Below are 18,725 nucleotides of genomic sequence, written 5' to 3' on the forward strand. Positions count from 1 at the left end.
ACTGGTCAGATGAAATCTGGTGAGACTCCCAATACTATGACCCTGGAATACATTCTGTGCCTGGAATAAAACTCACCCCCCCCCCACGAGGGCAGGCTTTCAGCCCAACAGTTAACAAGATGTACATGAAGACCACTCAACCCAGGATTACGCACCCACATACTCTATGATAATACATCCCTTAGAGCAACAGACCATGGGACACCAGAGGACCAACATTCAAACTGAGGAAATGCAGGACAAAAAGGAGTGCATAAATATGAGGTGCACAGGGGGAGGGATTTATGTGCCCATAAAGATCTGACTCTTCCCAGCTTACCTCTTCCCAGAAGAAGGACACAAATGTGTTCCTCTATAGACAGAGGGGAGAGAGAAAGCACAAAAGTGATGATTTTTATTTGTAAACAAAGAGTAGGAAGATGTAGTTCAAACCTGTTGGCCTCTATTTTCTCTGTGAAATAAAAAGGTAAAATAATCAAGAAAAAGGAAATGACGTTGGAAGGCAGTTGTAAAAGTATCCATTAAGAACTGATGAGCAGAACTGAGAGCCTAGATTAAATTAATCTTGGACAGTCCCAGTCTGCATGTCTATGTGATATGTCCAGCTGGTCTCAGTGGATGATTGGCTAGAGCAGAGAAAGTAGATTATGAGAACGACCAAGTAAGAATTTGAAGGGTAAATGCAACAAAGTGAAAGTAGATTGTGGAAAGAGCCATTCAAGTGATCATATGGAGTCTAATCTGGATAAAGGAAATGAAACCAGGAGAATGCTGGTATACCAAGAGAAGATGGAATGTTCAAGGACTTACTTAAGAGTTTATAATGATATTGAATGAGAAGCAATTTTAGTGGAGCAAAGAAGAAATTTTTAATCACCTTCAACTCCATTACACTTCACAAACCTCTCCAAATGCTGGCTCCTGTTGACTATTCTACTTCTGTAATTTGCTTTTACAATATAAAAACAAGGGACACATTTATTCTAGGTTACCTGATTCCTTGTAGTTAAATAAAATTTTGCCCCAGACAAAAAAAAAAAAAAAAAAAGCTGGCCACCTAAGATGCAACTATTGGTCTCTCCTCATCTGGAACAAAGAAGAGTAAAACAAATCAAAGACACATGGAAACAGTCAATAGGACAAATGGACCATGAGAAATTCAACCTATATCGTCCTGAGACTGGAAGAACTAGACTGTGCCCAGCTACCAATGCCAACCACTTAGGAAAAGATCAAAATTGGAGATCCTCGACAGATAGGGAGAAAAATGTGGAATAAAATTTAAAAACACAAAGAAGACTAGGTTTACTGGTTGGATAGACACTGGTGAAACCCCAGAGCCTATGATGCTGACTCACCCTTTAGGTCTGGAGTTGAACTTACTCCCATGGCTTAACTTTCACACAAAGAATAGATAGAGCCAAACAATTACACTAGGGAGATACATTCCTTAGAATGATCAACCATAGGAAATCAGAAGGGCAGCATTTGCACAGGAAGAAAGGTAGGGAGGCAGGAATGTACCCACAAGAAAGAAACAGGGGAAGGGTAATCACAGGGAGAAAGGGAGGACAGCTGTTACACTGTGGGGAATGTAATCAGTGTCACAAAACAAATGTGTATGAACTGTTGAACATAAAACTAAACTGCTTTGTAAAATTTCACCCAAAATCACAATGAAAAGTTTAAAAAAGTGAAAAAGACTTACAGCGTTGGAAACCCTATGGGGCAGTTCTACTCTGTCCTTATATGGGCGCTGAGTTAGAATCAACCATTGATGGCAATGGGTTATTATTATTTTTCTTTTTTGGTTTCTACTTTACCAATGGGAGCTCTGATGGTGTAGTGCGTAAGGCATTTGACTGCTAACCAGAAGGCTGGTGGTTCAAACCCAACAATGTTATCTTAGTTCAGAGACCAGTGCCTCCTGATAACGTGTTTAAAGTACATGAGATGAAATCTCGCCAACCTCTCTTCTAAGGAGCTTTCTGGCTATACTTCTTCCAAGACAGATTTGTTGCTTCTTCTGGCAGTCCATGGTATACTTAATATTCCTCGCCAACATCCTAATTCAAATATACCAATTCTTTTATGGTCTTTCTTATTAGCTAGCTTTCACATGCATAGGAAGCAATTGAAAATACAATGGCTTGGGTCAAGCACACCTTAGTCCTTAAAGTGACAACTCTGGTACATAGTAAAGAAAACGTGGCTGGTTGTTAAAAACAAATGAAAATATGAGTAAAGGTAGAACCTGCTGAATGAGAAAATGTCTTTCCTGAACTGACAGTTGAGAATGGCAAGGATTGAGTACAGAGTGGGGTTTGATGTGCAGTAAAGAGATGACATTCTGTGTTATTGAAGAGAGAAACAACTGGCACAAATGTGAAATTAATTGTTAAGTGAGATGACCTAGTGTTTCATAAACTAAGTTTAGCAGCTTTTTATTTTCACTGGAGTCTCTGGGTAGTGCAAATATGAACACACTCAGATACTAAATGAAAAGTAGGAGGCTCTGTCCAACTAGAACCACCTCAGAAGAAAGGCCTATTGATTTACTTTGGAAAAAAATCAGTCATTGAAAATCCTAAGTACCACATTTTTGCTCTGACATACATGGAGTGATCACAGAAATGGACCCTACAGCAATTTTGCTTTTTCTCATAAATGTGTTTTACCACCTTGGGGGCAAGGAGGTGTGGCATTAGGCACCCAGGTGTCATTGCTACCCTAGATTTAGAAACACTGCCCATCAAACACACTGCAGGGGTCCCACACTGAAACATTTCTAGCAGGTGCATCCTTTGGAACTTGACCACTATTCTCAAGTATTTACCCACGTGCTTTCCTTGCTTTAGCTTGATACTTTAATAATTATCACTTTAATGATTAGTAGCATTTTTGAATCACATTCTGCATTCTGGTTATGGAAAAATTATATACTCATGTGAAAGTAACCTAAGTTTACTATACTGAAGATTTTTCAAATGGTACAAAGGTGGCTAGCATCATTGAATTTTCTCTTATCTCCTGAGAGTCACTTAGTAAGATGCATGGAATATTATATGAGCTTTTATTTATATGTAAATCCTAAGATATCTCTATATCCTAGGATCTAGCTATAGGTGAGTCCAAAGACACAGACTTGATTGTATTTCTTTTCATTTTGAAACCTTTCTTGTTGTTGCATGGAAACTGAGGCTTATATAGTAGCAAGTTCAATAACTACTTATCAAATTTTATAACTAGAAATCTCATATGGTTTTTGTGGTAGTTAAGTTATGTGTCAACTTGGCTGGGCCAGGATTTGAGTGACTGGGCTGCTGGATGGAGTTGTTCCCCACAACGAGACTGCTTATCAACTCCATGATGGAATCTACTGTGAGCAACTGAGTAGCTGTCTTAGGGATGTGGTCTGCTTCCTGTATATGAGGAGAAGATTTGAGAAAGGTCTCTGAGCTTTTTGGCATGCTTAGACCCTGCATGTAGCTGAGTCTTCATCCAGTAGCCTGACATGTTGCCTGCTGATCTTGGCACTATTTCTGGTCTTGAACTAGTGGCCTTCCATTTTGCTTCATAATCTTGGGACTGTGCCATTTTACTTGTCAACCTTGGGTTTGTCAGCCTCAGAAGCCAGCACTGCCTGAGTTAAGAAAAGTCTCCAGCTTCAGTGGGCCAGGAGCAGGACGCAGAGCTGAAGCACAAGGTTGAGGGGCCTTCACCCAGCCTCTAGAGCTGGCACTTGGAACTCATATTTCTAGCCTCCTAAACTGTAAGAGAATAAATCCCTGTGTGTTAAAGCCATCCATTTGTAGTATTTTCTATTAGAGCAGCACTAGAGGACTGAAATAGAATTTGGTACCAGAAGAGTAGGGTGCTGTTCTAACAGATACCTAAAATGTGGAAACAGGAGTAGAGTGCATCATAAGATCCCTGTGTTGAGACCAGCAGATAGAATGGTAGAGAGACAGCAGTAGCAGAACTGAGAGACGGGAAGGAGTCAGAGCAACAGGCTAACCAGCCCAAGGATGGGAAAATTAGATGCTTTGGGGCAAGAAGTTTCCTGAGAGTGGGTTGTCTTTGGCCACTAATTGGTAGAGACCAGCATGAGAAGGAGCCACTGGCTTGCTGGCCCATGGAGTGATAAAGCTGAGTGCCTTTTGGGCAAGAAGCTTCCTAATGGAGTAGATTGCCTTTGGGTATTAATTGACAGAAACTGAGAGACTAAGGAAATGGGAAGGAAGCAGAGTTGTCTCAGCCTCAAAGGGTAGGACAATGGCCTCAGAGGGTGGAACCACTACAGCCTTCTAGGTTTCAGAGTCATATCTTCACCAACTTGGTTCTGGAGTGAGGGGCTGCCGTTTACAAGGGCCAGTGGGATGGGGCCATGCTGTTGCCCAGAAGTGAGGGGGCAGGACTGCTAAGCCCAGGGGCAGAGGAATGGGGCCTGCTAGGCTAAGCAGGTGAGGTTGCCACTCAGATGGAGTAGGAGACTCAGACCATTCCATAAAGGAGATCTGCACAGGTGCTAAATTGAAAATATGTGGAATTGTATTGATTAAATTGTGTGTGAACTTGGCTGGGCCTGGTTTTGAGTGGCTATGTAGGATGGAGCTATTCCTTATAATGAGACTGTTAATCTACTCAATGGTAGGATCTATTGTAAGCAGCTGAGTACCTGCCTTAGGGATGTGGCCTGCTTCCTGTACATAAGGAGAAGATTTGAGAAAGGTCTCTAAGCTTTTTGGCATGTGTGGACCCTGCACGTAGCTGAGTCTTCAACCAGCAGACATATTGCCTGCTGATCTTGGCACTATATCTGGACTTGAACTAGTGGCCTGCCATTTTGCTTAATAATCTTGGGACTGTGCCATTTCACTTGTCAACCTTGGGTTTGTCAGCCTCAGCAGCCAGCACTACTTGAGTTAAGAAAAGTCTTTCCAGCTCCATTGGGCCAGGAGCAGGACACACAGCTGAAGGTTGAGGGGCCTTCACCCAGCCCCTAGAGCTGGCACTTTGAACTTGTACTTCTGGCCTCTTAAACTGTAATAGAATAAATCCCTGTTTGTGAAAGCCACCCACTTGGGATATTTTTCTTTCACAGCAGCAGTAGAGGACCAAAACAGGTTTATATAAAGGAAACCCATTAGAGACATTGAACCACAAACAAAATAACAAGGGTTATATTAATTATCAAAATAAAGGAAGTCATGAACTAAACAATAACATTTCACTTATGCAGCAATGATTCTGTAATTTGTTGGAGGAATTTACAATCAATATGAAATTTAGTTGAGAATATCATGTAATCTATTCCTAGTACTGTAACTATTTTGATAGAAGAAGTAGCTTCATTTTGATCATCAAAGTCACAGCAAATAGAAAATCCCCTCTATGATTTTGCTCTTTTACTTGTTTTCCTTCTTATTGGGAAGATATATAATGTACATGAACTCATATTTCCCTTATTATTACCATCAGTTTCTTTCTTACATGATTTATGTTAGTAATGTTAAAGGCCTCTTCCAATTCATGGGTATATTGAAGACTCTACTTTGCCTTAATGGTAATTGAGAAAGTAGGTGTTTACACTGAATTCTAATGTTAAAGCACAGGCGATGATTGCAGCAATAAAAACAGTCTTTCTGTTGCATTCGTTTCTCAGTCAGAAAATCTTACCATTTAATTTCATTTATTTTTAGTGTGGAGCCAGTTTCCATATAAAAGTACTCATTAATATTTAATAACTTATGGAAATATATTTTCTTTTGGTGATCATTCGTTTCCATTTTCATTGTTGCAAAATGTTTAGCAGTTTATGGCATGAAATACTATTTATGTTTCCATATTTGGGTTGCCAGAAATTCTCTCAATCAGACATAATCATAAACAACCACCTTGGTTTCACAATTATCTCATTTGTTGTGAGTGTTAACTGGGGGTAGGAGTTGGCATTGCACATTACCGAATCCAAAAATTGGTAGATTTTTTGTGGTAATTCAGGAGGAATTAATCCTAATTCCCACTTTTCTAAACAATGATTAAACTAGATTGTTTTGACAAATGTCAAATTCAGATTGTGGTAGTTATGTTTGTGTGTCAACTTGGCTGGGCCTGGTTGAGTGGCTGGGCAGCTGGTGGTAGTTATTCCCCATGATGACTGGTAATCAACTCCATGAGTGATCTACCACAAGTAGCTGAGTAGCTTCCTTTGGGATGTGTTCTGCTTCCTGTACATAAGAAGAAGCCTTGGGAATGGTCTCTAACTGATGGCACGCTTGAACCCTGCATGTAGCTGTGTCATCGTTCAGCAGTCTGCCATACTCTGCTGACCTTGGGACTTTCTGTGGATTAAATTAACGGCCTGCTGTGTGGTTTGGTAACATTGGGACTTTGCCTTTTTACTTCTCAACCTTGAGATTGTCAGCCTCAGCAGCCAGCAGCTGTCTGAGTGAAGAAAAGCCTCCAGCTCCAGTGGGCCGGGAGCAGGAGGCAGAGCTGAACCCCAAAGTTGAGGGGCTTTCACCCAGCCCCTAGGGCCTGGGACTTTGAACTTGGACTTAAAGCCTCCAAACTGTAAGAGAATAAACTCCTGTTTGTTAAGGCCATTCCATGTGTGGTATATTCTTATCAGAGCAGCACTAGGTAACCAGAACACAGATCTAGAAGAATAATTTGACATCTTTCCCACCAAAGAAGATAGTAATATATTCAAAATACTACACCTGGAATTCATAGGGTATTAGTCATTTAGGAATTAGTCAACTCTACTGACATTCCAAGGAACATGGTGGCACAATGCTTAAACTAAGCTGTTAACAAAAAGGTTTGGGCCCAGCTAGAGGTTCCACAGGAGAAAGACCAGGTGATATTCTCCTGTACAGCTAGGGTCTAGAATACCCTATGAGGCAGGACTACTCTATTTCATGGGATCCCTATGAGTCAAAAACAACTCTACATCATCTAATAACAATGACCTTCCAGCATTCCATAGTTGCTGTTTAGTTTCCTAGATTCCTCTTGACTAAACTCTCACAAAGGGAGAAAACAATTTACATTTTTACATTTACTAAGCATGTGCCAAACATACTGTTGGGAGTATTTGATCATTTGATAAGAAGCACTGTAGCAAGATGGTTAAGATTAATCTTGAGTTGTATCTTACCTCACACTTGGACTTGATACATATGTGACCTCAACTGTCTTGGTTAATCTCTGTGCTTCACTTTTCTTACTGGTAAAATGAGTGAAATCCTCATAGGGTTGCTGAGAGTAGGAAATCCATTAATGTAAGTAAAGCACTTATATCAGTGGCATAGACTCTAGCCTCATAGAACACATAAGGCAGCACAGTATGACAAACTGAAAAATGAGTGGTGGAGGCAATCACTCGGTTATGCCAAGAAATTTAGAAGACAGTTACCTGACCAACTGACTGGAAGAGATCCATATTTGTACCCATTCCAAAGAAAGGTGATCCCACAGATTGTGGACATTATAGAACAATATCTTAATATCACAAGCAAGTATAATCTTGCTGAAGATAATTCAGAAATGTTTGCAGAAGTATATTGACAGGGAACTTCCAGAAATGTGAGCTTGATTCAGAAGAGGACGTGGAATGAGGGATATCATTGCTGATGTCAGTTTGATCTTGGCTGAAAAGAAAGTATACCAGAGAGATTTTTACTTGTGTTTTATTGACTATGCAAAAGCATTTGACTGTGTGGATCATAACAAATTATGGATAACATTGCAAAGAATGAGAATTCCAGAACACTTAATTATGCTCATAAGGAATCCATACATAGAACAGGAGACCATCATTTGAACAGAGCAAGGGGATAATGCATGGTTTAATATCAGGAAGGGAATGCATCAGGGTTGTATCTTTTCACCATGTTTATTCAATCTGTATGCTGAGCAAATAATCCTAGATGCAGGACTATATGAAGAAGACCTCAGCATCGGGACTGGAGGAAGACTCATTAACAACCTGCAATATGCAGACAACACAACCTTCCTTGCTGATAACGAAGATGACTTGAAGTACTTACTGATGAAGACTAAGACTACAATCTGCAGTATGGATTATACCTCAACATAAAGAAAACAAAAATCCTCAAAACTGGACCAATAAGCAGCATTATAATAGAGAAAAGATAGAAGTCATCAAAGATTTTATTAATATGAAATGGACACCAATAGAAGCAGCAGTCAAGACACCAGACATATTACAATGGGCACTCTTTAATGTGCTGAAGGGCAAAGATGTCTCTTTGAAGACTAAGGTGTACCTAACCCACGCCAAGCTGTTTTCAATTGCCAAATATGCATGTGAAAGCTGGACAATGAATAAGGAAGACTGAACAAGAGATGAGCCTTTAAGTTGTGGTCCTGGCAAAGAATTCTGAAAGTATCCATGACTACCAAAAGAACTAACAAATCTGTCCCAGAAGATGTGCAGTTGGCATGCTCCTTGGAAGCCAGAATGGCCAGACTTTGCCTCACCTGCTTTGGTCATGTTGTCAGAAGGGAACATCCCCTGGAGAAGGATATACTTTGTAAAATGGAAAGTCAGTGAAAAAGTGGAAGACCATCAAGGAGATGGATTGACACAGTGGCTGCAACAATGGGCTCAGATATAGCAAGTAATGTGAAGCTGGTGCAGGGCTGGGCAGTGTTTTGTTCTGTTGTACATGGGGTCTCATAAGTCGGAGTCCACTGGACGGCACCTAACAACAACAGCAAAGCACTTATAGCTCTGTTTGGCATGGACTAGGCATGCAATAAACATTAGTCATTGGCATTATTCTCAGTAAATCTCATAAAATGAAGTGCCATTATCCCCATTTTACTGATGAAGAAACTAGGGCTTAGAGAGATGAAGCAACATACATTAAAAAACAAACAAAAACATCAGGCAGTTATAGTTTATAATAAATGTGTTTATCACTAAATTATACTGATTTTTTTTTTTCCATTCTAAGCACATGCTGATAGCTTTCCCTTTGTGTGCTTACTGAAGAAAAAGGGAAAAAAAAGGCTGCCTATATCAGGGCTTTGAACAGATTCACTCTGGTTTGACTCTGCTGAGAATTTACTTTTCCATCCTAGATATATGGAATCAGAATCTCCATTTTAAAAAGACCCCCAGGTGATTCTTATGTATATATGTATATAAGCATGTATGTGTGCATACCTGAGAATTTTTTTAAAATGTAGACTCTGATTGATTATCTGGGGTAGAAATACAAATTCCCAACAGGGGTTTGAACCAGAATGAATACGCATTCACTGCCATCCAGTTCATTCTGATACAAAGCAACACCCACTTTTTTTTTTTTTTTTTTTTAAGGCTGTAAATCTTTATGGAAGGAGACTGCCTTATTTTTCTTCTACCAAGTGGCTTCTGGGTTCAAACAACTGACCTTTTGGTTGGGGGCAAATGCCTTAACCACTGCATCACCAAAGCTCCTTCTATATCATACTAGTTACTTTAAATCTGATCATTGCAAAGGGGATTACTGCAACAGATGTGAATGTGCATGCATGTGTGTGTTTAGGGAGTGGACACAGGAATTTTTGTCTTTAAACTTATGACATGAAGCATATGAATGTTAACATTTTTGTTGATCAAGAAACCACAGAAGAAAACCCAAGGAAAACCATGGTCCAGTGGAAACACTGTGTAGCCTGATGGAAAAGGATCAAAATTCACCAACACGTAATGAGATAAAATAAACCAGGCAAATGTTCAGGTCATATGCAGTGGTGGCAAATACTGTGTTTTTAAGAGTCTAGGTAAAAGACAGGGCTTTGTCTCTTAAAGGTGTCTCAATGTCTTCTCCAACCCCCATAAATTTCACCGATAGATGTGCATACAAGCTCTTACATGCATCATGAAACCCATTTAGATTCTTGAAAAATGGACTAGTCCACTTATTTAAACAATACATTTTAATTTTATAATAGAAGCATGTGAATGTACCTTATATACTAGTTGTTACAGAATTTATTGGCAGTAAGTGGTAGAGAAAAAAAAAAAAAAAAATAGAAAAGACCCTGAACTAAGTAGACTTTCTTTGGGACAAGTTCACTTAATTATTGTGTGATCTTGGATAAATTGTTTTTCCTTTATTTTTTTTTTCTTTGAGATGTAGCTTTACATTATTTAAAATTTTATGTTTTGTCAGATCCTGTTAACATTTATTATTACATTTCCAAACAATCCTGTTTGGAAGAAGCTTACCATTACCAGTGCTCCCATTTTATAGTTGAGGAACCAGAGTTTCAGAGAAGTAATTTCCATCAGGCCAAACAGAATAGCAAATGGACTTGGAGTCCCCAAAAAAATAGCTAATATTTTACTCAACTCACAATTCTAAGTTTTGAATATTTGTTTAATCTTTATAATAATCTTATGAGGTGTGTGTTACTGTATTTCTATTTTACAGATGAGATAACCGAGGCATAGTAAGGTAAAGTATTTTGCTCAAGGTCATATGGCTAATAAATAGAAAAGATGAAATTCAAGCCTAAGCAATCTGATTCTAGTTACTAAATGTTTAACTACTTAACCAAACTGTCTTTCAGGGAGCAATAATAATAATAATAATAAAAGGTAAAACTTTAGTTCTTCCCTTCAAGTTACTCTTTTACAAAGTCATGGCAGTCTAAATAAGATTTTCATAGGGATCAGTTCTGGATTCTTTGGCAGGAAATGAATATTGTATTAAAATGTATATTATTTCAGTGCTTCTAGATTGTCGAGTTCTCATATCCTTGCTTTATATGGCATAAAGACAGAAAATAATCTCACCTGATAGCATTTGAAACAGGCTATGAGATTTGTGATGTTTGACTAGAAGTCTGCTGTTTCTGCTCCAAAACTGACCTATGTTGGGACTATAATGAGGTTATGAATTTGAATGTCTATAGGATTCAAATCATGTAATTCAAAGCCACAAAGGTTGGACTTCTCTACCACCTAATCTGCAAGCTCCCTTAGAGTTAACTCCTTTATCACCAGATCCAGCAATGGGTACTGGGCATGTCCAGTTATATGGTTAGAGCTTTGCACAAATTTTTACTTTCTCCAGGTTTTACCAGCCAAGAAATGAGGAAGAGAAGGAAGGAAGAGTTAAAAAGGTAGATTACTTGTTTTTAGCTCTGGATGACCATGGCCAAGCAAGGCAGAACAAGGAAAAAACTAGGGGTTGCTGAGGGGCGATGGTCGAGAGCACCTTGTCAGACTTGAGTCTGGTCCCAAGTTGTCGCGTGAGTTTTTTTTTTTTCCCCCCCTTGTGCACAGCCAGAGGCAGATGGTGAGGGTCTGGTGTGATCACTCAGGCCAGGACCACAGTAAGGGGTGGGGCAGAGACGTTGGACGTTGGCGAATGCCAGAGCCTCTGTTATTCTTGCCCGTCCTCCCAGCATTCCTGGAAAAGCTTTTCAAGGGTTCTTAGCTGGAGACCAAGGTGTGCAAGTAAAGCCAAAGCTCATCTTAATCGCTGACTCCTTGGCCCCTTCCCTTTGGCTGGCGAGCCCTGCCCTGGCACTCTCTCAGGTACCCCTGCCCAATCACGACTAAATCCCGGATAAGTGGAATCTCCACACCGCTTTTCGTGGTTCTAGCAGGGGCCTGGGCATGCTCAGTAGGTACGTAGCGCTCTCTCTCGCTCTCTCTCGCTCTCTTTTTCGAGGGTGGGGGAGGGAGGGTGGTGACAAGTTAGAAGTGCTTGCGGCAGCTCCCCGCCCCTAGAATCGGACTACCCCTGCCACGGGGACAATGCAAAGGTAGAAACACCTCGCCCCGCAGTGTCCGGACCTGGAGAGGCTGTGTCCGCTGACAGATTCAATCCATTCCCCAGCCGGAGGACTGGCCCGCCGCTCTCCATGGTACTGCGGAGAGCTCAGCTCCGCCCTTCTCTTTCAGAAGGACAGCACCCGGCGTAACGTAACCCAGCCTTCTTGAGCTCCACCGCCGCCTCCTCCTTCCCAGCTCTTTGCCTCTCCTCCTCCACCTCCTCCTTCTGCTCCCCTCGGTTGCCTGTTCTCCCCTCCCGCACTCCTGGAGATAGACGCTCAAGCCTGAAGCCTCTGAAAAGGCAGCGGCACTCGCCTTAGACATAGACCTCAGGAAATTTGCTTTGACCGATGCACTCTTCAGTCTCTGGCTCCAGCTAAAGGTAACATTCGGGTAGGTAAAGAAGCTCAGTTTGGGTTGGGGGGCGGGGAAGGGGTGAGGCAAGCTGAAGAAGGGTATCTTTCCCTGTTGTAACTGAGCCAGGATCTGCCACAAATGCACAGAAAGGCATGGGTGGTGGGAGGGTGAGCAAGTGTAGATCTTGGCTGTTTTGCATGGAGCCTTTTACATAGATGGCAAGACGATGAGATGGTGGAACTGGAGTAATAACTTAAAAACTGAATGCAGTGATTTATTAACAAAAGAAAGAAGAAAAAGGCAGGTTAGATATTAAAGCAATAAAAAAATACATGTATATCGTTTTTTCCTTTCTCATCAGCCTCATGCTGCACCCATCCTGAATTTGTGCAATTGGCTCCAAGAAACTGCACAGGGATTAGAGATGGGGTTTAGAGACTGGGCGGGAAAGCCAGGGAGAATTTGGGGCATGCATTCGTATTAAGAGACTTTGCAAAATCTAGGAGCAATAAGATAGCCAGTTCTTAAAAATCTTCAAAAGATTTCAGGTTCTTTAGGATGGCATATATCGAAGGGTGTATGGAAAGGTGTATATGTATGTGTGTATGATATTAAAATAAAAATATTTTAAAAAGCATATTAAAATAAATAAAGCTGCAGCTGATAAGCTTATTTTATCGATTGTTCCAGTGGTTTGGGAATGAATTTGATTCTAGATAAGAAAGAAAAGATTAATGAGGCTGTTAGTCTGCTTTTGAATTAGAGCGCTTCTTCCTTTGGCTGCAGTAAGGTTGTTTTTCAGATTCTTTTATTTCATCCTCTAATTTGTGAACTCGCCAGGTCTTTCCGGCACCTAGAGAGAATCCTCTTTCTCCATATAAATACAGATACTCACACACAATGAGCTTCCTGTAAGAACTGGGAGAGTCAGTCAACCTTCCCTTTGATAAGAACATATGCATAGTCTTCTGGGTTTTCCACCCTTCTTTATCATCCCTTAAACATTTGTCAAGGTGTGCATTAATGGAGGTAAACAGGAGGGAGGGGTGAAAAGAGGTTAAGAGATCTATGTAATATTAATTAATAAATTAATCAGCTCCAACAACAACAACAACAGCAAAAGGTTTTCTAACACACAAGCTTGTGGACGGACTCAAAATATTCTACTTGATCATGACATTCCGATTATTTTGCAAATGACTATAAATTTAGCAGATTCCCAAGTTTGATTAAATATGAGAGTATTATGAAAATATTTAAGAATGATTTCTACTGGCACTTTTCTTTGGACCTGGTACAGAAAAGATAAAATACGATTAATGATTGCTGATAGTATGGATGTATCAGCCATAATAAATAAGCAACTGAAAGGTTTTATTTTCTTTTGGTAGTGGGCAGTGTATGTGCGTGTGTACTGAAAAAGAGAGAACCAGTCATCAGTATCATCTAGGGAGGAACTTAAAGTGGGATCCCCTAGCTTGGTGGCTCTCAGCTGACACCTGTAGGGATTGCTCTGTACTGAAGAGAAATGCTCTCAGCTCCCCCCATGGAGGAGCAGCAGCACAATGCGGTGCCATAAATTACTGCCAGTTTCAGCTTGTAGGGGGAAAAAAAAGTGTTAATTGGACAGTGAGCTTCTGTGTCCAGGCAATCAATTGTGTGTATGTGTGTGTAAATGTGTGTGAGTGTGCACATGTGTGTGTTGTGGAGGGGGAAGGTAGTGGGAAGCAGTGAGGGAAATACATGTGTTTTCTTGATATAATGAGATGATACGTTTGTGATTTTTTTCCCTAAAGGTGAGAAAAATTTTAAAAGAATGGGGCTTAAAGACAATTCACTCTTTGTGATTTCTGTGCCAGTTCAAGGATCTGTCAGATGACAGTTGAATTAAAGAGGGGTGATTTAATAGTGTAGTAAGTGACTCAAAGGTATAATTTTGAATTCCAGCATCCTGGAACCATAGCAGCTGAGGTGACACGCATGCCAACTGCTTTTCTGACCACACAAATTCTAATGGCAGACAGCCAGATAAGGACTTGAGAAGGAGTTAAGATCACTAAACTGTTTGGTAAAATATTAAATACTTTATCTACCTTTATCATAACTAATATGAAATATTTTTTCTCAGTATGAGAAAATTATGAAATTATGACTCAAATTTGATGTTTTCTCCTTTAAAAGATTATTCATTTAATAAAAAGAAAAAAAAAAACATTTAAAATTTTAAAAGAAACTCCCAAGGGGGAGAAAAAAATCAATATTCCATCTCTCCCTGAAAGTAAAATAAAATGATAGGAATGCTATACAAATCCAAACTGGCAGCTTCCTGTTGACTGTTTGATATGTTTGGCCTGTTGTAAAATCTGCTATTAACTGAGATTTTAATGGATTGTATTCTTACTGTCCATGTAGTCAAGACATAATCTAATCTGCAGTCCTTAAAAGCATTCTTTCCTCTATCCTTTTCATATACTTGAAATACTAAAGTTTCTTGAAAAAGTAAACAGTAACCCTCACCAAGTGTCTATTTAAAAACTGCTTGCGAGGGTTATGTAGTAACAGTTATAATAAACTATAAGGGAAAAATGATGATCTTTAGAGTGATATTAAATATTAGGAGATACTAGAGCTTATTTTTAGGTCAAAACAAATAAGGTGCATCCAATAAGGTTAACTCTTTGTCTTATCAACAGCATCAGTTATATGCCTAGTTTCTGAATTGAATAATGATTTATATGAGACTATTAATTACTTTAGAACTTAATTTTGATTTTAATTCTCTGCAGATTTCTTGGTACTTACAAAAAAACAAAATTAAGCCAAAATGCATCACCAACACACAACCAATTGATATGCTGGCATCTTAGCTTGGTCTTGCAAAGGAAGAGAGAAAAGAAGAGGAGCTGTTGTGTTTTCCACATCTAACAGCTTAGCTATTTCACAGCTTCTGGGTTTGAACCCTACTGCTGAGGACAGAGAAAAAAGGCAAAAAATCCAACCCGTGAGGTCATGCACAAGGAATCCTTTGGCTGCAGAGGTACTGAAAGTCTGTATGACTGAAGAAGCAGGCCTTTGAAGTTACTCTGGTGTCCAAAAAAGGCAAGAAATCCTTTCTCCCTTCAGGTTTGGGACACTACAGCTGGAGGAGAAACACATGAGGCATTCACAAGCATCCAATGATACTGGTTCATTGCTGGCTTCTTGTACTTCCCTAAAAAAGTGTGTGCTTATTACTTGACTCTATTTACCTCCTACCACTAGAGGTACCTACTAGATGATGATATTTGAGGAGTGAAGCATCTGTTAACACCATCCTGAACCAGTTCATAGGGCTCAAATGGATCAGTGATTTCTCTTGACTTCTGTTGATGCCTTTTCCACTACGTTGCCTCCAAAGTGTATCCCCTCTTTGGTCTGGAAGTTCTGTGGCTGCCCTGTGCCACTGAGGTCTACACTTTCCAGTTGGAAGGGGACTATAGGGAGAGAGGAAGGTGTTACTGCAAGAAGAAGAAGAAAAAAAGAGCTAGATAAAGGAGGGTGCATCCCTCCACTCCTGCCCATCCCCTCACCCCACCTCATCTCCGGACCCTCAATTCTGCATCACGGTGTCCAGAACCGTTTTGACCCTGTCGGCCCCGGCACCCCCCCGCCGCACCCCAGCCCCTAGCATGGGGACTGCGCTTCTTCAGCGCGGGGGCTGCTTTCTCCTGTGCCTCTCGCTGCTGCTTCTTGGCTGCTGGGCCGAGCTGGGCAGCGGGCTAGAGTTCCCAGGCGCTGAGGGCCAATGGACACGCTTTCCCAAGTGGAACGCCTGCTGCGAGAGCGAGATGAGCTTCCAGCTGAAGACTCGCAGCGCTCGTGGCCTAGTGCTCTACTTCGACGACGAAGGCTTCTGCGACTTCCTCGAGCTCATCCTCACACGAGGCGGCCGCCTGCAGCTCAGCTTCTCCATCTTCTGCGCAGAGCCCGCCACGCTCCTGGCGGACACGCCGGTCAACGATGGCGCCTGGCACAGTGTGCGCATTCGCCGACAGTTCCGCAACACTACTCTCTTCATCGACCAGGTGGAGGCCAAGTGGGTGGAGGTGAAGTCCAAACGCAGGGACATGACAGTGTTCAGCGGCCTCTTCGTTGGGGGGCTGCCACCAGAACTGCGCGCTGCTGCGCTCAAGCTGACACTGGCCTCAGTGAGGGAGCGGGAGCCTTTCAAGGGGTGGATTCGCGACGTGAAGGTCAACTCTTCTCAGGCCCTGCCCGTGGACAGTGGGGAAGTGAAGCTGGACGACGAGCCGCCCAATAGTGGTGGTGGTGGGAGCCCATGCGAGGCGGGCGAGGAGGGCGAGGGCGGAGTGTGCCTCAATGGAGGCGTGTGCTCCGTGGTGGACGACCAGGCCGTGTGCGACTGCTCCCGAACTGGTTTCCGAGGCAAGGACTGCAGCCAAGGTAAGGGCCTGAAGCCCAACACCTGGGGGCCTCGGCCTGGGCAGGGCGCGGGGAGGCAGGAGGAGGCATTGGGACTGGGCTGGTGCATGGGGCCTTCCTTCTCTGCACAACATGTGGCAGTTGGCTTCGAGGTGAAGATCTTTTTCTTACCGCCTCCTTACCTTATTACCACGCACAGCTTCTCCTTTGGCATCCTGTTAATGGTTGAGCAGCCCCATTTTTAGGTTTAATTTCCTCCTGGGAGACCTTTCTACCAACTCTGCTTCCTTACAAGTGGCAAGTAGAATGACTCCTACATTTCGTGAATTCTTTGCCAGGCTGGTCACTGGACCATCCTAAATAATCAGTATACTTCCCTCTACTAGCTCTGTATCTACAATATATAGGCAAGCTTTAAGAAGATTGGGCATGCATTTGGTGAAGAAAGGTGCAGGGAAGATTCAGCCTGGCCATATATGAGATTTCCCACCTGGTTACCTTAGGCAAAGGACAAGAGAGAGAGGATTCATAAATACTGGTATTCCTTTTCCAACTAGAGGGTAAAGATTTGCTCTTGGATATGGAAACGTGAAGATTGCCTTGGTTAGAAGGAGGAGGGGACTTGGAATTATTGTTGGTTCCCTTGGTGATGTTCAAGGCCCACATTTGTCAGCTATGTAAAATTCGGTGACTTCTGTGGTTTATTATAGTGAGAAAAAGGTCAGCTAATGTTTAGAAATGTAAGAGTTTAAATAACATTTCTCAGTTAAGTATATTTTGGGAAGATAGATAGTACAATAATTAAGATATTATTGGATTGGGAAGTTTCTGTAGGCTGGTAAACAGGAAATGCATGTGCAGGATTACAAGAGATTTTCTGGGACTATTCAGTTACAGAAATATATCTGAGGAGTGGAGACCAAGCTCTAATTTTTGTTGTTTTGGGGGCTTAAAGCAGTGTGGAATTATGTAAGATAATAATACACAAGGGTTTTCCCCCTCCTAACAAATAAAAGTCAGTAATTAGTGTGTTTCCTCAATGTTGCTACATAACAAGGTCCAACAAACAATATTGTTGACTAAAGACAGAAAAACCTGTGAACAGAAAGGAAAAGATGAAGCATAGATATATCAGTGGCTAAGCAGGAGAAAAAATGTCAAAGATGTAAAACAGATAACTTATGGGTCAAATCAAGTCAGTCAATATATAGATAAATGCATTTGTGGCTGAAAAAGGCAGGAAAAAAGTGAAGTATTGAATTTGTTTTTGAAATCTGTAGGGACAAAAGCTCTATGTGTGTCTGTGCTTTTATTGTGTAATGTCTTCTCTCTCTCTCTCATTTTTTTTTTTTTTTTGCTGACACTGCTAAGGAGAACTAGCCCTTGTAAATCTTATTAGGCTTGGCAGTTCTTGCTCAACTGACTTTAGGAGAAGTGAAGACATGATCAAATTTATAATTGTCTGAACAGCAAATGGAATTAGTTAGGAAAAGGAAAGGCTAGTTGTTTGGAAAGTCCTAGAGTTTCATTATTTTAGAGAAAAAAGTAAAGGGTTATATTATGCTCTATCTTCATGTAGGTATTTGTTTTCATCATATTTTGGCTTAAGTATTTATAGAAGACTGTGTATCCCTTGGCCTATACTGCATTTCAGCTTTGCCAGTAAATTTCCACAGATTTAAGATCCAGCTTTATATTTATGTTTTACAATGGCAGAACAGTACGTTTACTTTCCTCTACCAATACAACTTAATTGTAAATCATGAATAAGATAACTAGGTATGATGATTTGTTATAATAAAATTTGCAATCTCATACCTTTGCACTGATGTAATAGAAACCAATAAAAATGAAAAATATTTTATGGGAAAAATTGCTTTAAGTATCCCAATGCCACTTCAAAAGATGGAGAAGGCAGTTTAAAGAAGGACACATGAGATTTAACTTCCGTCCTTAAATTAAGAAACAAATATGATACAATGACAGATTGTACTGTGTGGGAGGGTGTTTTAAATGAAAATTTTTATTTTTCTGTGCATTTTTAATGTAGGGATCCAGGGATCATGCAAAGCTTGCAGGAGTTTTGAGTAGCAAAAGCATGGAAAAAGTAATATGTTAAAGAGAAGCTGATGTAAAT

The 18,725-nt window shown here is 40.9% G+C and overlaps 1 protein-coding gene across 1 annotated transcript in view; it reads left to right on the forward strand.

Moving 5' to 3' along the window:
* The first annotated feature begins 15,834 nt into the window (after nt 1-15,834).
* The window catches only part of NRXN1 (neurexin 1), a 1,670,321-nt gene continuing 1,667,430 nt past the window's right edge, over nt 15,835-18,725 (forward strand). Inside the window, exon 1 of the mRNA XM_042782286.1 lies at nt 15,835-16,609. Within this exon, the coding sequence (XP_042638220.1) occupies nt 15,835-16,609 (775 nt within the window). The remainder of the gene's footprint in view (nt 16,610-18,725) is intronic.

The sequence above is a fragment of the Orycteropus afer genome, unplaced genomic scaffold, assembly GCF_000298275.1.
Source record: "Orycteropus afer afer isolate SDZICR_OR568_19922 unplaced genomic scaffold, OryAfe1.0 scaffold00284, whole genome shotgun sequence".
Classification (NCBI taxonomy): Eukaryota; Metazoa; Chordata; class Mammalia; order Tubulidentata; family Orycteropodidae; genus Orycteropus; species Orycteropus afer.